This window comes from Belonocnema kinseyi, chromosome 6 (assembly GCF_010883055.1).
Source record: "Belonocnema kinseyi isolate 2016_QV_RU_SX_M_011 chromosome 6, B_treatae_v1, whole genome shotgun sequence".
NCBI lineage: Eukaryota > Metazoa > Arthropoda > Insecta > Hymenoptera > Cynipidae > Belonocnema > Belonocnema kinseyi.
The window spans coordinates 70,073,853-70,088,116 of record NC_046662.1 but is presented as its reverse complement, the minus strand read 5'-3'; the positions used below and the strand labels follow the sequence as shown (position 1 = coordinate 70,088,116).

Below are 14,264 nucleotides of genomic sequence, written 5' to 3'. Positions count from 1 at the left end.
TATAATTTAATTTCAGGATCACTTTAGAAACGGAAATTTCTTTAATATTGATAATAACTGATAAGAATTATAATTTAACTTGGAACAGGGAACTTTTGAAATGGAACAGGAAATTTTGATAATTTTTATTCTGATGTAGAAGAAGGGAGTAAAAATAATCCCTGTTCAAATTCGGAATTATAAATTATTCACAAAGCTTTAGGACTCTTTCAAATTCATCGATAAAAATTAACAATTGACACGAAAATAGCTGGGAAATTACAGGGAATTTAAAATGATCCGCTCGTAGACACCTTGGTCATTTTTTTTAATCAAATTTTTTTTTATTTCTCTACGATAAAATGTATTTCTTTTTTATTGTTTACAGGTCGATTGGTTCTTCTCAGAAGAGGATTTGGACGATTTGAGCAGGCTGTCAGTAAACCTTAGTTTGCCAGCTGATGGAAATGAAACGGATACAGCGAACCATAATCTCTTGCTCAACAACATTCAAAAAGTCGAAGGTATTTGACAAAATAATTCCTACTCGTGCCCTCAGACATAACGAGTGTAGATTCGATATTTTCGATTGTTGTGGCACTTGATCGTGTGGCTCCTTCATCCCCTATTTTCTGTTTCGAAGCTTCCTAATTTTAATTTTAATTGTGCAGATTCAGATTTTCTTGTCATTGTCGTTCGTAGTTAGAAATCAAGGTTTTAGTTGAAAACTGGAGAAGACCAGACAAACTATTTTGCCTGAATGTAATTTTTTAAGTGTAATTTAAACTGCAAAATCATTTTTTAGCGCCCACACATTACCTCGTTATTTTAATTTTTATTTATTTTCATACTCGTATTGCTGTTTGATATTTTTATAGAACTTTTTCATGATACAGAAGCAACTTTTGAGAATTTCAAAAAATTTCTTTTGAAATATTTAAGATTACTTTTAAAGATCCCGAAATTTTGTTAATATATTTCAACAATTTGAAGGGATTTTTAGGATTTTAGGGTATTTTAAAAACTTCTAATGCATTTTAAATATCTATGTATTTTAATACGTTTTCCAGGATTTCAGGAAATGTCATCACCCGAAATTCTTATTAATTTATCCTGAGTTCTTTTTAATTCTTTCGAATTTTTTTAAATCACTTGAATTCTTCCAAAATGGTCAAAGGATTTGTAACATTTATACGCATTTTTTAAAATTCCTTGACATTTTCAAGAGTTTTAAAAAATATCAAAGGATTTCGAAATATTTGAAACGATTTAAAATAGTTTAGGTTGTTTTAAGTTATTATGAAAGATTACAAGTAATTTTTTATTTATTTCAATACTTTAATGAAATTTTTAAGGATTTGAAATATTTTAGGATATTTTCAAATCTTCCAAGGAATTATTAATTAATTTCATTCATTTGAAGTGATTTCAAAGCTTTTGAAATATTGTAGGATACACAATTTTCTAAAATTTCTGAAGATATGGAAAGATTTTACAGGACGTATGAGGTTTTAAGATATTTAAAATATTTCACATTATTTTATAATATTTCAGGGGATTTGAATGATTTTTAAAACTCAATACATTTTCCAAGATTTTCCAGGATTTTAGGAAATATTATAAGAACATTTTACGGAATTTTATAATATATTAGTGGATTTATAAGAATTTATTCACGAAAAGTAAGGCTTTTTGTAGGATTTCAAAGAATTTCCAATATTTCAGGGAATGTTAGAAGATTTTTCAAAGAATTTTAAATTTATTTCTATAATTTGAAAGCATTTAAAAGTGTTTGAAATATTTTAGGGTAAATTTTTATATTTTTATAAAGCATTTTTGTAAGGTTTCCGAAGATTTCCATGATTTAAAGGTTTTTTTTAATGCTCTCAATGTATTTTAAAAAAATTTCTAAGAATTTAGGAAATAGCGCTAGATTTCATAGAATTTTATGGGATTTAATTATATTTTAGTGGATTTGAAAGAATTTATTCAAGAAAAATGAGTTATTTCGTAGAGTTTTCAAGAATTTAAGAGTTTTTATATCAGTTTTTGAAATTCACCCTAAATTCTTATTCATTTATCCTGTTTTTTTTTAATTCCTTGGAATTTTGTTAATGCACTTGAATTCTACTAAACTGACTTAATTTAATGGATTTCTTTGACTGTTTACAAGTATTTATTTGATGAAATGAATAAATGATCAAAGGATTTGGAACATTTTAAGGTATAAAAATGGTACGGGATTTAAAAAAATTTTTAAGGATTTGAAATATTTTAGGACATTTTAATCGATTTTCAGAATTTGTTTATGTATTTCAATAGTTGGAAGGAATTTCAAAGACTGAAATATTTTAGGGTATTTTAAAAGATTCCAAAGCATGTCCAAGAGATTTAAACAATTTCAAGGAATTTCCCAGGGTCTTAATAATTTTAAGGAATTTCAACTTTTTAATGGATTTTAAAGAATTTATTCACAAAAAGTGAGGGTTTTTCGTAGGTTTTCAAAGATTTGAAGAAATTTTCCAATAACGTTTGCAATTCATTTGAAATTCGCCCTGAATTCTTATTAATTTATCCTGAATTCCTTTTAATTCTTTCGAATTCTTGCCAATTCATTCAATTCAATTAATGTTTTCATATTTTTTAATTGTTTTTAATTCACTTAATTGATTTTTAAATTCTTCTTGATTTTTTACGTATTTCATCTAATTGTTCCTTTAAAATTCTCTAAATTCTCTCAAAATTTGTTGTAATCAATTGAATTTTTTCAATTTGAATTTTTTTTAATTCTTTCGAATGTGCTTGAATTTTTCTAGTCTCATTTAAAAGCTACTGAATTCAATGGATTTTTTAAATGTTTTCAAAATGGTTTTCAATTCATTTGAATTTTTAAATTTATTTTGAATTTTTATGAATTTCATTGAATTTTTCGGATTTATCTGAAATTTATCTAAATTCATTTACAATTTTACGGAAAGCGATGGAATTTCTTTTATTTAAACATTGTTTTCCTCTTCATTTCATTTCTTTAGAATTTAACTTGAATTTTTGTAAGGTCTTATGAATTTATCCTGAATTCTTTTTAATTCTTCTCAATTCATTCACTTAATTAATTTTTTCATATTTTTGAATGGTTTTTAATTCACTTGATTGATTTTTAAATTCTTCCTGATTTTTTATGAATTTTTTCTAATTTTTCTCACTTCCTTTGAACTTCTCTAAATTTACTCAAAACTTGTTGTAATGAATCGAATTTTTTCGATTTGAATTCTTTTTAATTCTTTCGAATTCCCTTGAATTTTTCTAAGCTCATTTCAAAGCTACTGAATTTAATGAATTTTAAAAATATTTTAAAAATGGTTTTCAATTCATTTGAATTTTTTAATTCATCTTGAATTTTTATGAATTTCATTGAATTCTTCTGGTTTATCTGAAATTTTTCTATATTCATTTCAATTTTACGGAAATCTATGGAATTTTGTTATTTAAAAATTGTTTTCCTAGTCATTTGATTTCTTTAGAATTTAACTGGAATTTCTGTAAGGTCTTATGAATTCATACTGAATTTTTTATCCTTTGAGCGCCTGGAAGTTTTTTTTCATTTACTGTCTGGATCTTGATATTTTTTTTTTAGTTGCTTCTGTAAAGTTTGAAAGTTGTATAAAGAACGAGGAGCAGCAATACTGAGTGTTAACCTCATTAGTTGCACATTTATTTTGTTCGCTTCTTTATTTTGACACAACAGGCATGCGTGAAATGATCACAGCTAGGGACATTGTATCCTCAATCATATCCGCAGCTAATAGGAAGATTCAGAGGAGAAGGAAAGGACACGACGAACCCGACAACGATGACCACGAGGATGAAAAGGTAGGTTCGAAATTCTTAAAAAAATTGGAGAATATCTTCTGAGGGATTTTGATCACTCTTGAAAACTTCCAGGGTGGCCTTAGATCAGGAAAAACCTGGAAATCAGGAAAAAGAAAGCTTTATTGGTCAGTGAAATACCGCGATTTAATGAAAAAAAATCTTTCAAAAGACAGGGAATTTCAATAAAAGGCACTTTAAAATGTCCTAGCCTAATAAATAATAAAAGAATTTATTTCCATTTGAAATTGTTTTATTCTTATAAATTTCGTCGAATTCTTTAGATTTTCTTTTAGATTCGAAAAAATATTTTTCTGTTTTTCACATTAGTTTTGTTACATTAGTCACTTTTGGTCACTTTTTCATGTAAATTATTATCTGGCAACCCTGAGAATAAATAAGAAAATGCATTTTAAATTTAGAGGAAATGAGAAATCGGTCAGGGAAAAATTAGGGAATTTGGAAAATTAAGTATTGCGGCCACTTCCTCCTGTCGATTATATTTTCTGTTCAACTATGTTTTGGAAAATTCGTATTTTTGGTAAAAATGCAACTATTTGGTCGAAAATTAATTTTATTTTGTTGAGGATTCAGCTATTTTGTTAAAAATTCGTCTTTTTGGTCGAATTTAACTGTTTTTGCTTTAAAATAAAAATATTTTCTTTCTTTAAAGAAGCATTTTTTTGGTTGAATTTTTTTTATTGCAAATTTTTCTCTTTGGTTACAAATTTATTTTTCTTTTCTTTAAAATTAATTTTCTTAACTGAAAATGTAGTTAAAATTCATGTCTTTGGTTCAAAGTTGAACGATTTTGTATAAAATTAATTTCTTTTGTTTAGGCTTAAAAATTTTTGTTGAAAGTTTGTCTTTATTATTTAAATTCATCTGTTTTCAATATAAAATAAAAATCTTTTTTTCGATGTAACCGCATTTTATTTGGTTAAAAATTGAACTGCTTGGTTGAAGGTAGAAGCACTTTGTTAAAAATCTTTCTTTTTTGAAGATTCATCATTCCAGTGGAATATGTTTCTCTTTGGTTGAAAATAAGTTTTTTTTGTTGTTAAATATTCATTTTTCTAACTAATAATTTAATTATTTTAATTGAAACTGCATCATTTTTGTTAAAGATTGATCTGTTTGGTTTAAAATTGAACTATTTGGTTAAAAATAATTTTTAAAAAAATTTTAAAGTTAATTTTCTCGAGGAAGTGTTCATTAATTACGTAATAGAACAAAAGAAGAAATTTTATGTTGTGAACTGGAAATCCTTCAGTTCTTTATTCCTTTGATCAATCTTTGAAATCTATTTGGAATCTTTGTAAAGTGATAGAAGTCTTTGTGAAATCTTCGTCAAACCTTTATAAAATCTTTGAGATGTCATTGCAACATTTCACAAATCTTTTCGAAATATTTAAAATATTTGGTAATATTTGTGAAATTATTTTAATATTTTAAAATTTTTTAGGAAATCATTGGAATATTTTAATTCTATCAGAAATCTCTGAAATCTTCTAGAAATCATTGAAATCTTTTTCTCTTTGTAATCTATCTATAATCTTTGTGAAATCTTTTTGAAGTCAGTTCAGTTCAAATTTGAAATATTTTTGACTTATTTGGTAATATTTGTGAAATTATTGAAATCTCTAGGAAATCATTGCAATTTTGTCAAATATTTGGAAATCGTTGCAAAATATTTGAAATATTTGGTAACATTTGTGAAATTATTTAAATATTTGTGAAATCTTTGTGAAATCATTTAAATGTTTATTCAATTTTTTCGAAATAATTAAAATCTTTGTGAAATCTATTTCAATTCTTTAAAAATCGTTGCGAAATATTTTATATATGTTTGAAATATTCGGTAATATTTGTGAAATTATTGTAATGTTTGAGAAATGAAAATCTCTTTAGCTTTTGGGAAATCATTCAAATCTTTGTGAAATCTGCGTAAAATTTTTGTCAATTATTTGTGAAATCTTTGAGAAATTATTGAAGTCTTTGTGAAGTTTTTTAAATGTATACGAAATTTTTGAAATCCTTGTGAATTATTATTTATGTTTAATTTGTACAAAGTATGATATTATTACTATATCCAAATTATACCATTCAATACTATAAGTTTATATTCCTGCCCCCTCCCCCCTTCTGAAAAAAAAGGTTCTGCCGCTTCTGATTGTTGATTAGAAATTGATCCTTTTCTGTTGAAAATTCGTCAATTTGGAATAAAACTAATTTTGGTTTGCATTTTTTTATTTGATTTGTATTTTGTCGAAAAGTCGCCTTTTAGCTTGAAAGTCTAAAAATTTTTATTCACATTTTTTTCGTTTTTGACTGGAAAATCTTTATTTATTGAAAATTCGTCTTTTTAATAAAAAAAGTTATCATTTTAGTTGATTATTCATCCCTTCGCTTGGAAATTTGCGTGTTTGTTGAAGATTAATGTACTTGATCGAAAATTCGTCTTTTTAGTAGAAAATTAATCTTTTAAGTTGAAAATTCGTATATTTGGATTTAAAATTCTTTTTTTTTTTGTAGAAATTTAATTTTTCTTGTAGAAATATCAACTATTACCTTTTTTTGTTGAGAATTTCACCTTCGTAGGTTGAAAATTCTATTATGTGACTGATAATATTATTTCCTTCAAAATTCAACCTGGATTGAAAATTTAACTATTTGGTTGAAAATAAAACTGTTTTTGATTGAAGTTTAATCTTTTTTAACTAAAAATTCCACCATTTGGTTGAAAATATATCTTCGTAAATTGTAAATTCTACTATTTGATTCAAGGTTCAACTATTTGGTTGTAAATGCAACTGTTTCGTTAAAAATTAATTCGTTGTTCATTGATGCTGAATATTGTTTGTTTGAAATTTCAACTATTTGTTTCAAATTTCATCTTTGCAGGTAAAAAATTGAAATATTTAGTCAAAACTTCAACTATTTGTTTGAAAGTTTAATTATTTGTTGAAAATTCGATTATTTTGTTAAAAATTCATCTTGTATGGTGGAAAAGTCTTCATTTTTGGTTGAAATCAATAAATAAATTTAAAAATTTCTAAATATTAATCTGTTATAATCTTTTATTTCATTTATAAAAGATTCTATGCTACAAAATTTACCACTCTCTGAGCATTAACCCTTAAAGGGCACACTTCCGTAAAATTACATGAAGATGACTCGGTGTTAGGCTCCCGAAGGTATTTAAACGTGTGCTGTGCCGACGGTATTGGTTACTTTTTTACAAAAAAAATCAATTAATGATGTTTAATCTATCTAGTTTAAAGAGAAAAAGTGTTCATCACAGTTTTTGAAATTTAAAGTAGTTAAAAAAATCCTCTTTGGAACAAAATTAAAAAATGACTTCTTTCACTCTAAAATTCATAACTTTTTAAGTTTTTGATATTTTCACTTAAAATTTTACGTGAATACTTCCGAGATACGGCGCTTCAACCATAAAATTAGTATTGTAGTGTTCGTTCCAAAGAAGGTATTTATTTAAAAAAATAAAACATAACATAATAAAACATTTAAAAAAGTAGGTTTTCATATCATTTTTTAATTTGGCGCCATATGTTCCATTTTCTTGAATTTGGTACGTTTTGTGAAAGCGCAAATAAGTCGCTGGGTATCTTACACCCAGTATCCCCTTTAAGTGTTAATGGTCAGGGAAAATGAAAAATGTGTCAGGGTAAAATAAGCGAATTTTAAAAGTCATGTTTTTCGGCCACCCTGTTTTCAAATCTTAAACTCTGATATACACTCAAAAGTCTTCAGAAGATTAAAAAAAAGTACCTGCCCTAAAATCTATTAATTTTTTCCTCCAGTTAAAAGGGAAACACGAGGAGAATTTACCAGTAGTTCGCCAGAGCATGGCTCTAAACGAGAGACAATGTTCTGTCAGTGAAATTGTTCTGATGCACGAAAATAAAGGTCAACCAAGCCGTTCGGTAGGTAACGGAAATGGCAATAATCCACCAAACAATGCGTGCAATCCTCGACCAAAATACTCGAAAAATCCGTCGGGGGAACAGCAACGAGAGCAACAACAGCAGGAGCAACAAACTTCTCTCCCGCCTTCCGAACCCTCAAAGAAGTCGAATGATGGCCCTGGGAGTTTAGATTCTGTTTCTACAATATCGAATCTTTCCAATGACACGAAGCAGAGTAACGACGAAGTTGCGATCAGAACCTATGCAGGATTGAGTGCCACAACTCAAGAGAGGATCAGAAGGTTCGAGCAAGAAACGATGACGATGCTGCAGAGGGATCAGCATCGACAAAGACGCGAGGCTGAAAGGCGCGAGGAGGAAAGGAAAAGAATTGAGAAAGAGTGGCAGCTCGCAAAATCCGAAATGGAGAATGACGATATTCTAGATAGCATTGTTGATACGACCGTCGCTCCCAACTTTCTATCCGAAAGATTGTCTAGTTTAAACGAGAGGCTCAGTGACAGATCTTCTCTGGATTTGTCGGATTGTCATGTGAGGTCAAAATCTAGCACGAGAGCTATGCCACTGTCAATTGCCGTGCAACAGCAACCAACTGCGAGACAAAAGGCTCAAGCCAGCACGCAACTGAGCAACATCTTGGGCGAGAAAATGAACAACGGCGTCATCAAGAAGTTCAAAACCGATAAAGAGGTGAGTTTAGTGACTTGATTAAGCATAAAATCGATTTTTTCCTTCGTTTTTTTGTGTGTGTGGCTATTTCGCTACTTGGTCTTAATTTGAATCTAAGTGAAACTTTTTCAAGAAATTCAAAACATAAATGATTTTGTGTCTAAGCTATTGGGAATGGTGGTCTACCATTTCACCACCTGGTGCTCACAAATGGAACTAGAAAGAGTGGGTACAATTTTAAAGTTGTACATAAATGTTTGCATAAAAGTGTTTTTACGATAGTTCTTTGAAGTGTAAAACAATGATTGAATACTAAAAACATATCTTAATAAAAAAAAAACAAAGTTTTACATAGAATTTCCATATTTTACAGTGAAAAAACACATTTTTGTCAAATAGGTTTTTAAAAAACATAATTATTTCACTATTTCATGTAAAAGTCAATGAATTTAAGTTTAAATAAATTTTAATTAATGTATCTTGCGACAAATTTTATCCAGATTATGCGAAGAATACGAATAATAGACGATTTAAGGTGGCCGTTTTAATCCAAGAAAAAAATTCCTGGTCATTTCCCGGTTCGCAAACATTTTTCACGGTCAAAGAAATTTAAAAAATCGAAATCTAAAACTAACAATTATTCCATTTGAATTCATAAAAACTGAGCTGCAAATGAAAGCACTCAAAGTGGAACTGAACAATTTTTAATTAAATGCAGTTAAACTACAAAATAAATTTTTTAACTTTTATAAATTGTAGAGTTCAAAGATTCAAATTCAGTTCTAAATATATAATTCCTCGCTATCATTTTCAATTCTCTAAAGTCTAAATTGAAGAATCAATCAATTTTGCCAAATTAAACAAATTTCCTTAAAATCTTCAACATTCATTTTTGATAATTTTGTCAATCTTTCTGAATATTTTTGAATAATCACTCAAAATTACCTTTTCAAAATAAACATTTTAATTAATTTTCATAGGAAATGTTTTTTAATCTTCTGAAGTCATTCCAAATTCTTAAAAATCTTTTAAATTTTTTGTTCGAAATCTGCCAAAATCTATATTTTGGCGGTACACGTAAACACTTTGTTTAAATTATTTCAAATTATTTTAAATTTTAAATTGAATTTGAACTTTTTCCAAACTTCTAAATATTTCTTCAACTTTATTGAATTTGTTTAAAGAATAATATGTGTTCAATTGTTATTTATACATCGAAGTTCAACAATTTTACTTACAAAGTAATTTTTTTTTTAAATAGAAGAATTAAAATATAACGTTCAAAATTTGGTTTTTAATATTTAACTATGATTACAGATTCTAAATAAACAGTCAGATATTTCTAAATATGAAGTCATTCTTATTTTTCTTAATTAAAAAATTTCAAATTTAATGGTTAAAAAATGGAATATTTTAGACTGAAGTAATATTTGAAATTTAATAAAAGCCTTTGTTTATGAATATATTATTTTGAAGTTATTTTAAAATTGGAAATAGTTTATAAATTTTCAATTGGGCGTTTATATTTGTTTAACTAATAAGACCTTCCAATTGAAATAGTTTACATAATTTTAAACGTTAGAAACTGGAAAATCTGAAATTGCGAACTGATTTCGAATCGTCTTGTAAAATTAATTATCATTCACTTTTTAAATCTTAAAGAATAGTTTAATTTTAAAAATCATTATTTATGTTCACAGTTAATCAACTGAAAATGTATATTTTTTAATTATTAATTTATCTTACACTCATTGGAATTCTCTTGCATTTTTTAAATTCACTTGAATTTCTCTAAATTTACTCTATGCTACCCAATTCAATGGATATTCTTTTTTATAATTTTAAAAATTTTATGTTATTTAATTGATCCTGAGGATCAAGTGATAAAATGATCAAAGGATTTTAAATATTTTAGCGTATTTTTTTCAAATTTCTTTTCATTTTGAAGAGCTTTGAAAAATGTCAAAGGAGTTTAAAGGGTTTTAAATAATTGAGGTTACTTTAAAAGATTACAAACACATTTTTGATTAATTTCAGTTATTTAACGGGATTACTTTAATCTTTTGAATCTTATAAATTGCTTTCAAATCACGTTGCATCATACAAATTCTTTAAAATTTGTTAAAATCTTTACGATATTTAAAAAGTCACCTTAAAATCTTTGAAATCATTCGGGAAGTCATTCAAAAATTCTTAAAATTTATCAAAATATAATAAAATTCATTAAAATCTTTTAATATCCATTAAAATTAAGTGAATCCACTTAAAATCCTCTTATTACTCAGAAATTCTTTGAAATTATGTTAATATTTTTTAATCTAACGAAATACTCTTAAATTCAGGAATATGTTTCTGTCTAATATTTTTTAAATTTCTTAAAAATTACTTAAAATTCTTTAAATCGCCAATTAAAAAATTATCCTAATGTTATTAATAGACGTTCCCTTATATAAAACTGAAAGCGTTTTCAATTACCCAATTTATAATTTAAATCGTTTATAAATTAAATCATTTTGAATTAAAAGCTCGAAAGCGTTCCAAATATGATTATATTTTTAATTTATTTTTTCATTGTTATTAATAAATTAAATAATAATTAAGTATTGCAGAAGAAGAATATTTTTAAATCATGCATATGAAATCCTTTAAAGTGAAAATAACTAAAATATTATCAGATATTTTTTAATTATATTTTTATTACATTGAATTGGATTTATAAGGTTAAAAATAAACTGCGATTTGAATATCAAATTTTCGACGATTGTTTCTTTATCTTTAAAAATAATTCTATTAAGAATGTAATTTGTTTTTTCATTTTATTTAATTATTCTTCTTTAATTAAATGTATTTCTTTCCCTAAAATTTTTCTATCCTTATCGAATGGAATGGAGCCAACGTGTGTTAAATTTGTTGTCCAAAATGCCGTTTAATTCATTCAGAAAAGGTATCGAATTTTGAATCTGAATTTCTGTAACAATCCTGCAAATGGTAACAGAAAACCAAAATAGCATTTTATGATTGAAATGTATTATAATTCCGATTTTTTTTATGAAGTGAAAGTATGTACTTCCATATGATGGAAAATTATTTTTCTACAGTACAGTTTTATTCCATTTTGCTTGCTTATCAATTCAACAAATCTATTAAATTTTAACTCGAAAGAAACCAAATTTAACTCACCGTATGTAGTTTATAATTTTCTTCTACGTACATCACTATAGCGCTTTTTCTAATTTTCTTCTTTAAAAATTAAAAAAAGGGAGTTATTTAAGTGAAACTTGTACTCTCTAGGGCAAAAAAAAAATTTTGGAAATATTTTTGCGACATCTAAAAATTGTTATCAATAATTATAAAATATTTGTTGTTATTGTTCTAGCAGTCACCGGATTCTAATCTCTTGGCACCGACTCGCTATGGCAGTTTAGACTCGCTGCACGAGATTCACGGCTATCCCTCGTCATCGCCTTCCCAACAACATCGAGGACTTCCGGGGGATATTTCAGACGATGGTCAGTATCTAAATTTATTAATTAACAAAGCCTGAAGCCGATTATTCTGACTAAACCCAAAGCGCTTTAGTTCCCTCAGAGTCAAGAAAAAAGATCGGATACGTGTTTTTTTTAGAATTTGTGTTATCCTTGTCCCTGTTTTAACCGCTTTGACATTATAGAATTTATTCAAGTCAGGGCGCGGAAGAATCGAAAAAAAAGTAAAATTTTATGTTGACCATAAGCCTTGATTAATCCTAGAAGACATTTTTTTTGAGAAAAGTAAATGAAATTGTAACATTTACAGGCCTCGGACTCACCACACTTCTGACACTATTAAACACTTTTTTGAGAAATGACATAAATCAATTTAAGTTACATCCAAGAAGTTGAATTTTCAACGAAAAAAAGATAAATTCTAAAAAAATGGAATAGTTGATATTTTAAGAGAGAAAACATTTTCATTTTAAATTAAGAATAGTTGAATTTTAACAAAAAGATTTAAATAGTTGACTCCTTAACGAAAACAGATTAATTTTTTACAAACAGTTACGTTTTTAAACAAAATAAGGAGTTTTCAACATATATACTTAATTTTTTACAAAACAGACGAATGATGCGATGTTTGTCTACAGATTATTTGATTAATTTTTAGTTTATGTTTATTTCGTTTCTTGACCTTTTTATACTCAAATGTCAATTTTTTAAACTAAACGAGTTGGATTTTCTCTCAAATTGTTGAATTTTGTAGCCAAAAAAAGACGACTTTTCTACAAAACAGTTACATTTTCAACTCGAGCATATGAATATTCAACAAAATACTTTAAGTTTCAATTTAAAAAATTAATATTTAACAAAACAAGTGCCAATATTTAACTAAAATTATAACTCTTCAACCAAATAATTAACTTTTATTAAAGCAGTTTAACTTTCAACCAAGGGGTTGAATTTTCAACCTTAAAATATGAATTTTCAACGAAAACTGTAATAGTAGATAATTAAAAAAAGGAGTTCGTTAAAAATAAACAGTCAGACTTGACCAAAAATAACGAAACTTCAATCAAATACTTGAATCCTCAATTAAAAAAGATTAATTTTTAAACAAAGAATTGCATTTTTAACCAAAATGGTTTCAATTTTCTACCAAGTTATTTTAATTTTGTAGCTGAACAATCGATTTTACTGCAAAAAATTGATTTTCAACACAAAATTTAATTTTCAACAGAAGCATATTAATTTTTAACTAGATCATTGCATTTTTTACCAAATACCTGAATTTTCTACAGAAAGAATGGAATTTTTAATCCAAAACGATTAATTTTCCAAAACAAAAATGTTAGTTAAGAAAGAAAAAGATTTCAAATTGTTAAATTTTAAACCAAAATACGATGTTTCATCAACAGGGTGAGTTTTCATTCAAGAAGTATGACTTTTTAGCAAAATTGTTTAATTTTCAAAAAAAGAATTCAATTTTTAATCAAATAATAAAAATTTTTACCAATTTTTGAGTTATATTAATTCAATTCGCATCTAGGTGGAAAAAAGAGAAAAGGAGAAGAATAGAACTCACTTTTTTTATTTCAGCCAAAACCATTTGAAAATTCAAACATTTTTTTAAAAAGTCATGCTTTTTGGTTGAAAATTTAACTCTTTTGTTGAAAATCCGTCTTTTTGGACCAATTTTCTAGATAAAAATTCCAGTTTCAATCGAAAAGTATAAATTTTCAGTGAAAAATGTCGTTGTTAACTAAAAAGTTAATTTGCAACCAAATGATTTAATTTTCTACCAAATTTTTTAATTTTGTATACATAAAGTTGAATTTTCTACCGAACAGTTGAATTTTAAATCTGAAAAGATAAATTTTCAACTAAAAAGTTAAATTTTCATCCAAATAGTGAAATTTTCTACCATACTTTAAAAATATTAAGCCAAAAAGACGCATTTTCTACAATACAGGTGTAATTTTCAACCAAATAGTTGAATTTTCAAGAAAAAAGTTAAATTTTCAAAAAAAATAATACAATTTTTTCCAATTTTTGAGTTATATTAATTCAATTCGCATCTAGGTGGAAAAAAGAGAAGAATAGAGACCACTTTTTTATTTCGACCAAAACCATTTGAAACTTCAACAATTTTTTTTAAGTCATCTTGTTTGGTTGAAAATTTAACTGTTTTGTTGAAAATCCGTCTTTTTATATTGAATATTCAACAATTTGATTGAAATTTTTTTTCTTTCTTGACTGAAAAATTTGGCAACCGTCTGGTTACAAGTTAATGTGTTTCGATTGAAAAGAAACTTTTTTATTGAAA

The 14,264-nt window shown here is 26.3% G+C and overlaps 1 protein-coding gene across 15 annotated transcripts in view; it reads left to right on the top strand.

Annotated features, from left to right (window-relative positions):
* The window catches only part of LOC117174310 (rho GTPase-activating protein 21-B-like), a 272,591-nt gene that overhangs the window by 241,256 nt on the left and 17,071 nt on the right, over positions 1–14,264 (top strand). For 13 of the 15 annotated variants that reach the window (XM_033363301.1, XM_033363309.1, XM_033363308.1 and 10 more), the window contains 4 exons: positions 368–503; positions 3,725–3,849; positions 7,671–8,486; positions 11,842–11,974. In XM_033363301.1, coding sequence (XP_033219192.1) covers positions 368–503; positions 3,725–3,849; positions 7,671–8,486; positions 11,842–11,974 — 1,210 coding nt within the window. The remainder of the gene's footprint in view (positions 1–367; positions 504–3,724; positions 3,850–7,670; positions 8,487–11,841; positions 11,975–14,264) is intronic. The other 2 variants (XM_033363300.1, XM_033363298.1) reach the window with 2 other exon arrangements.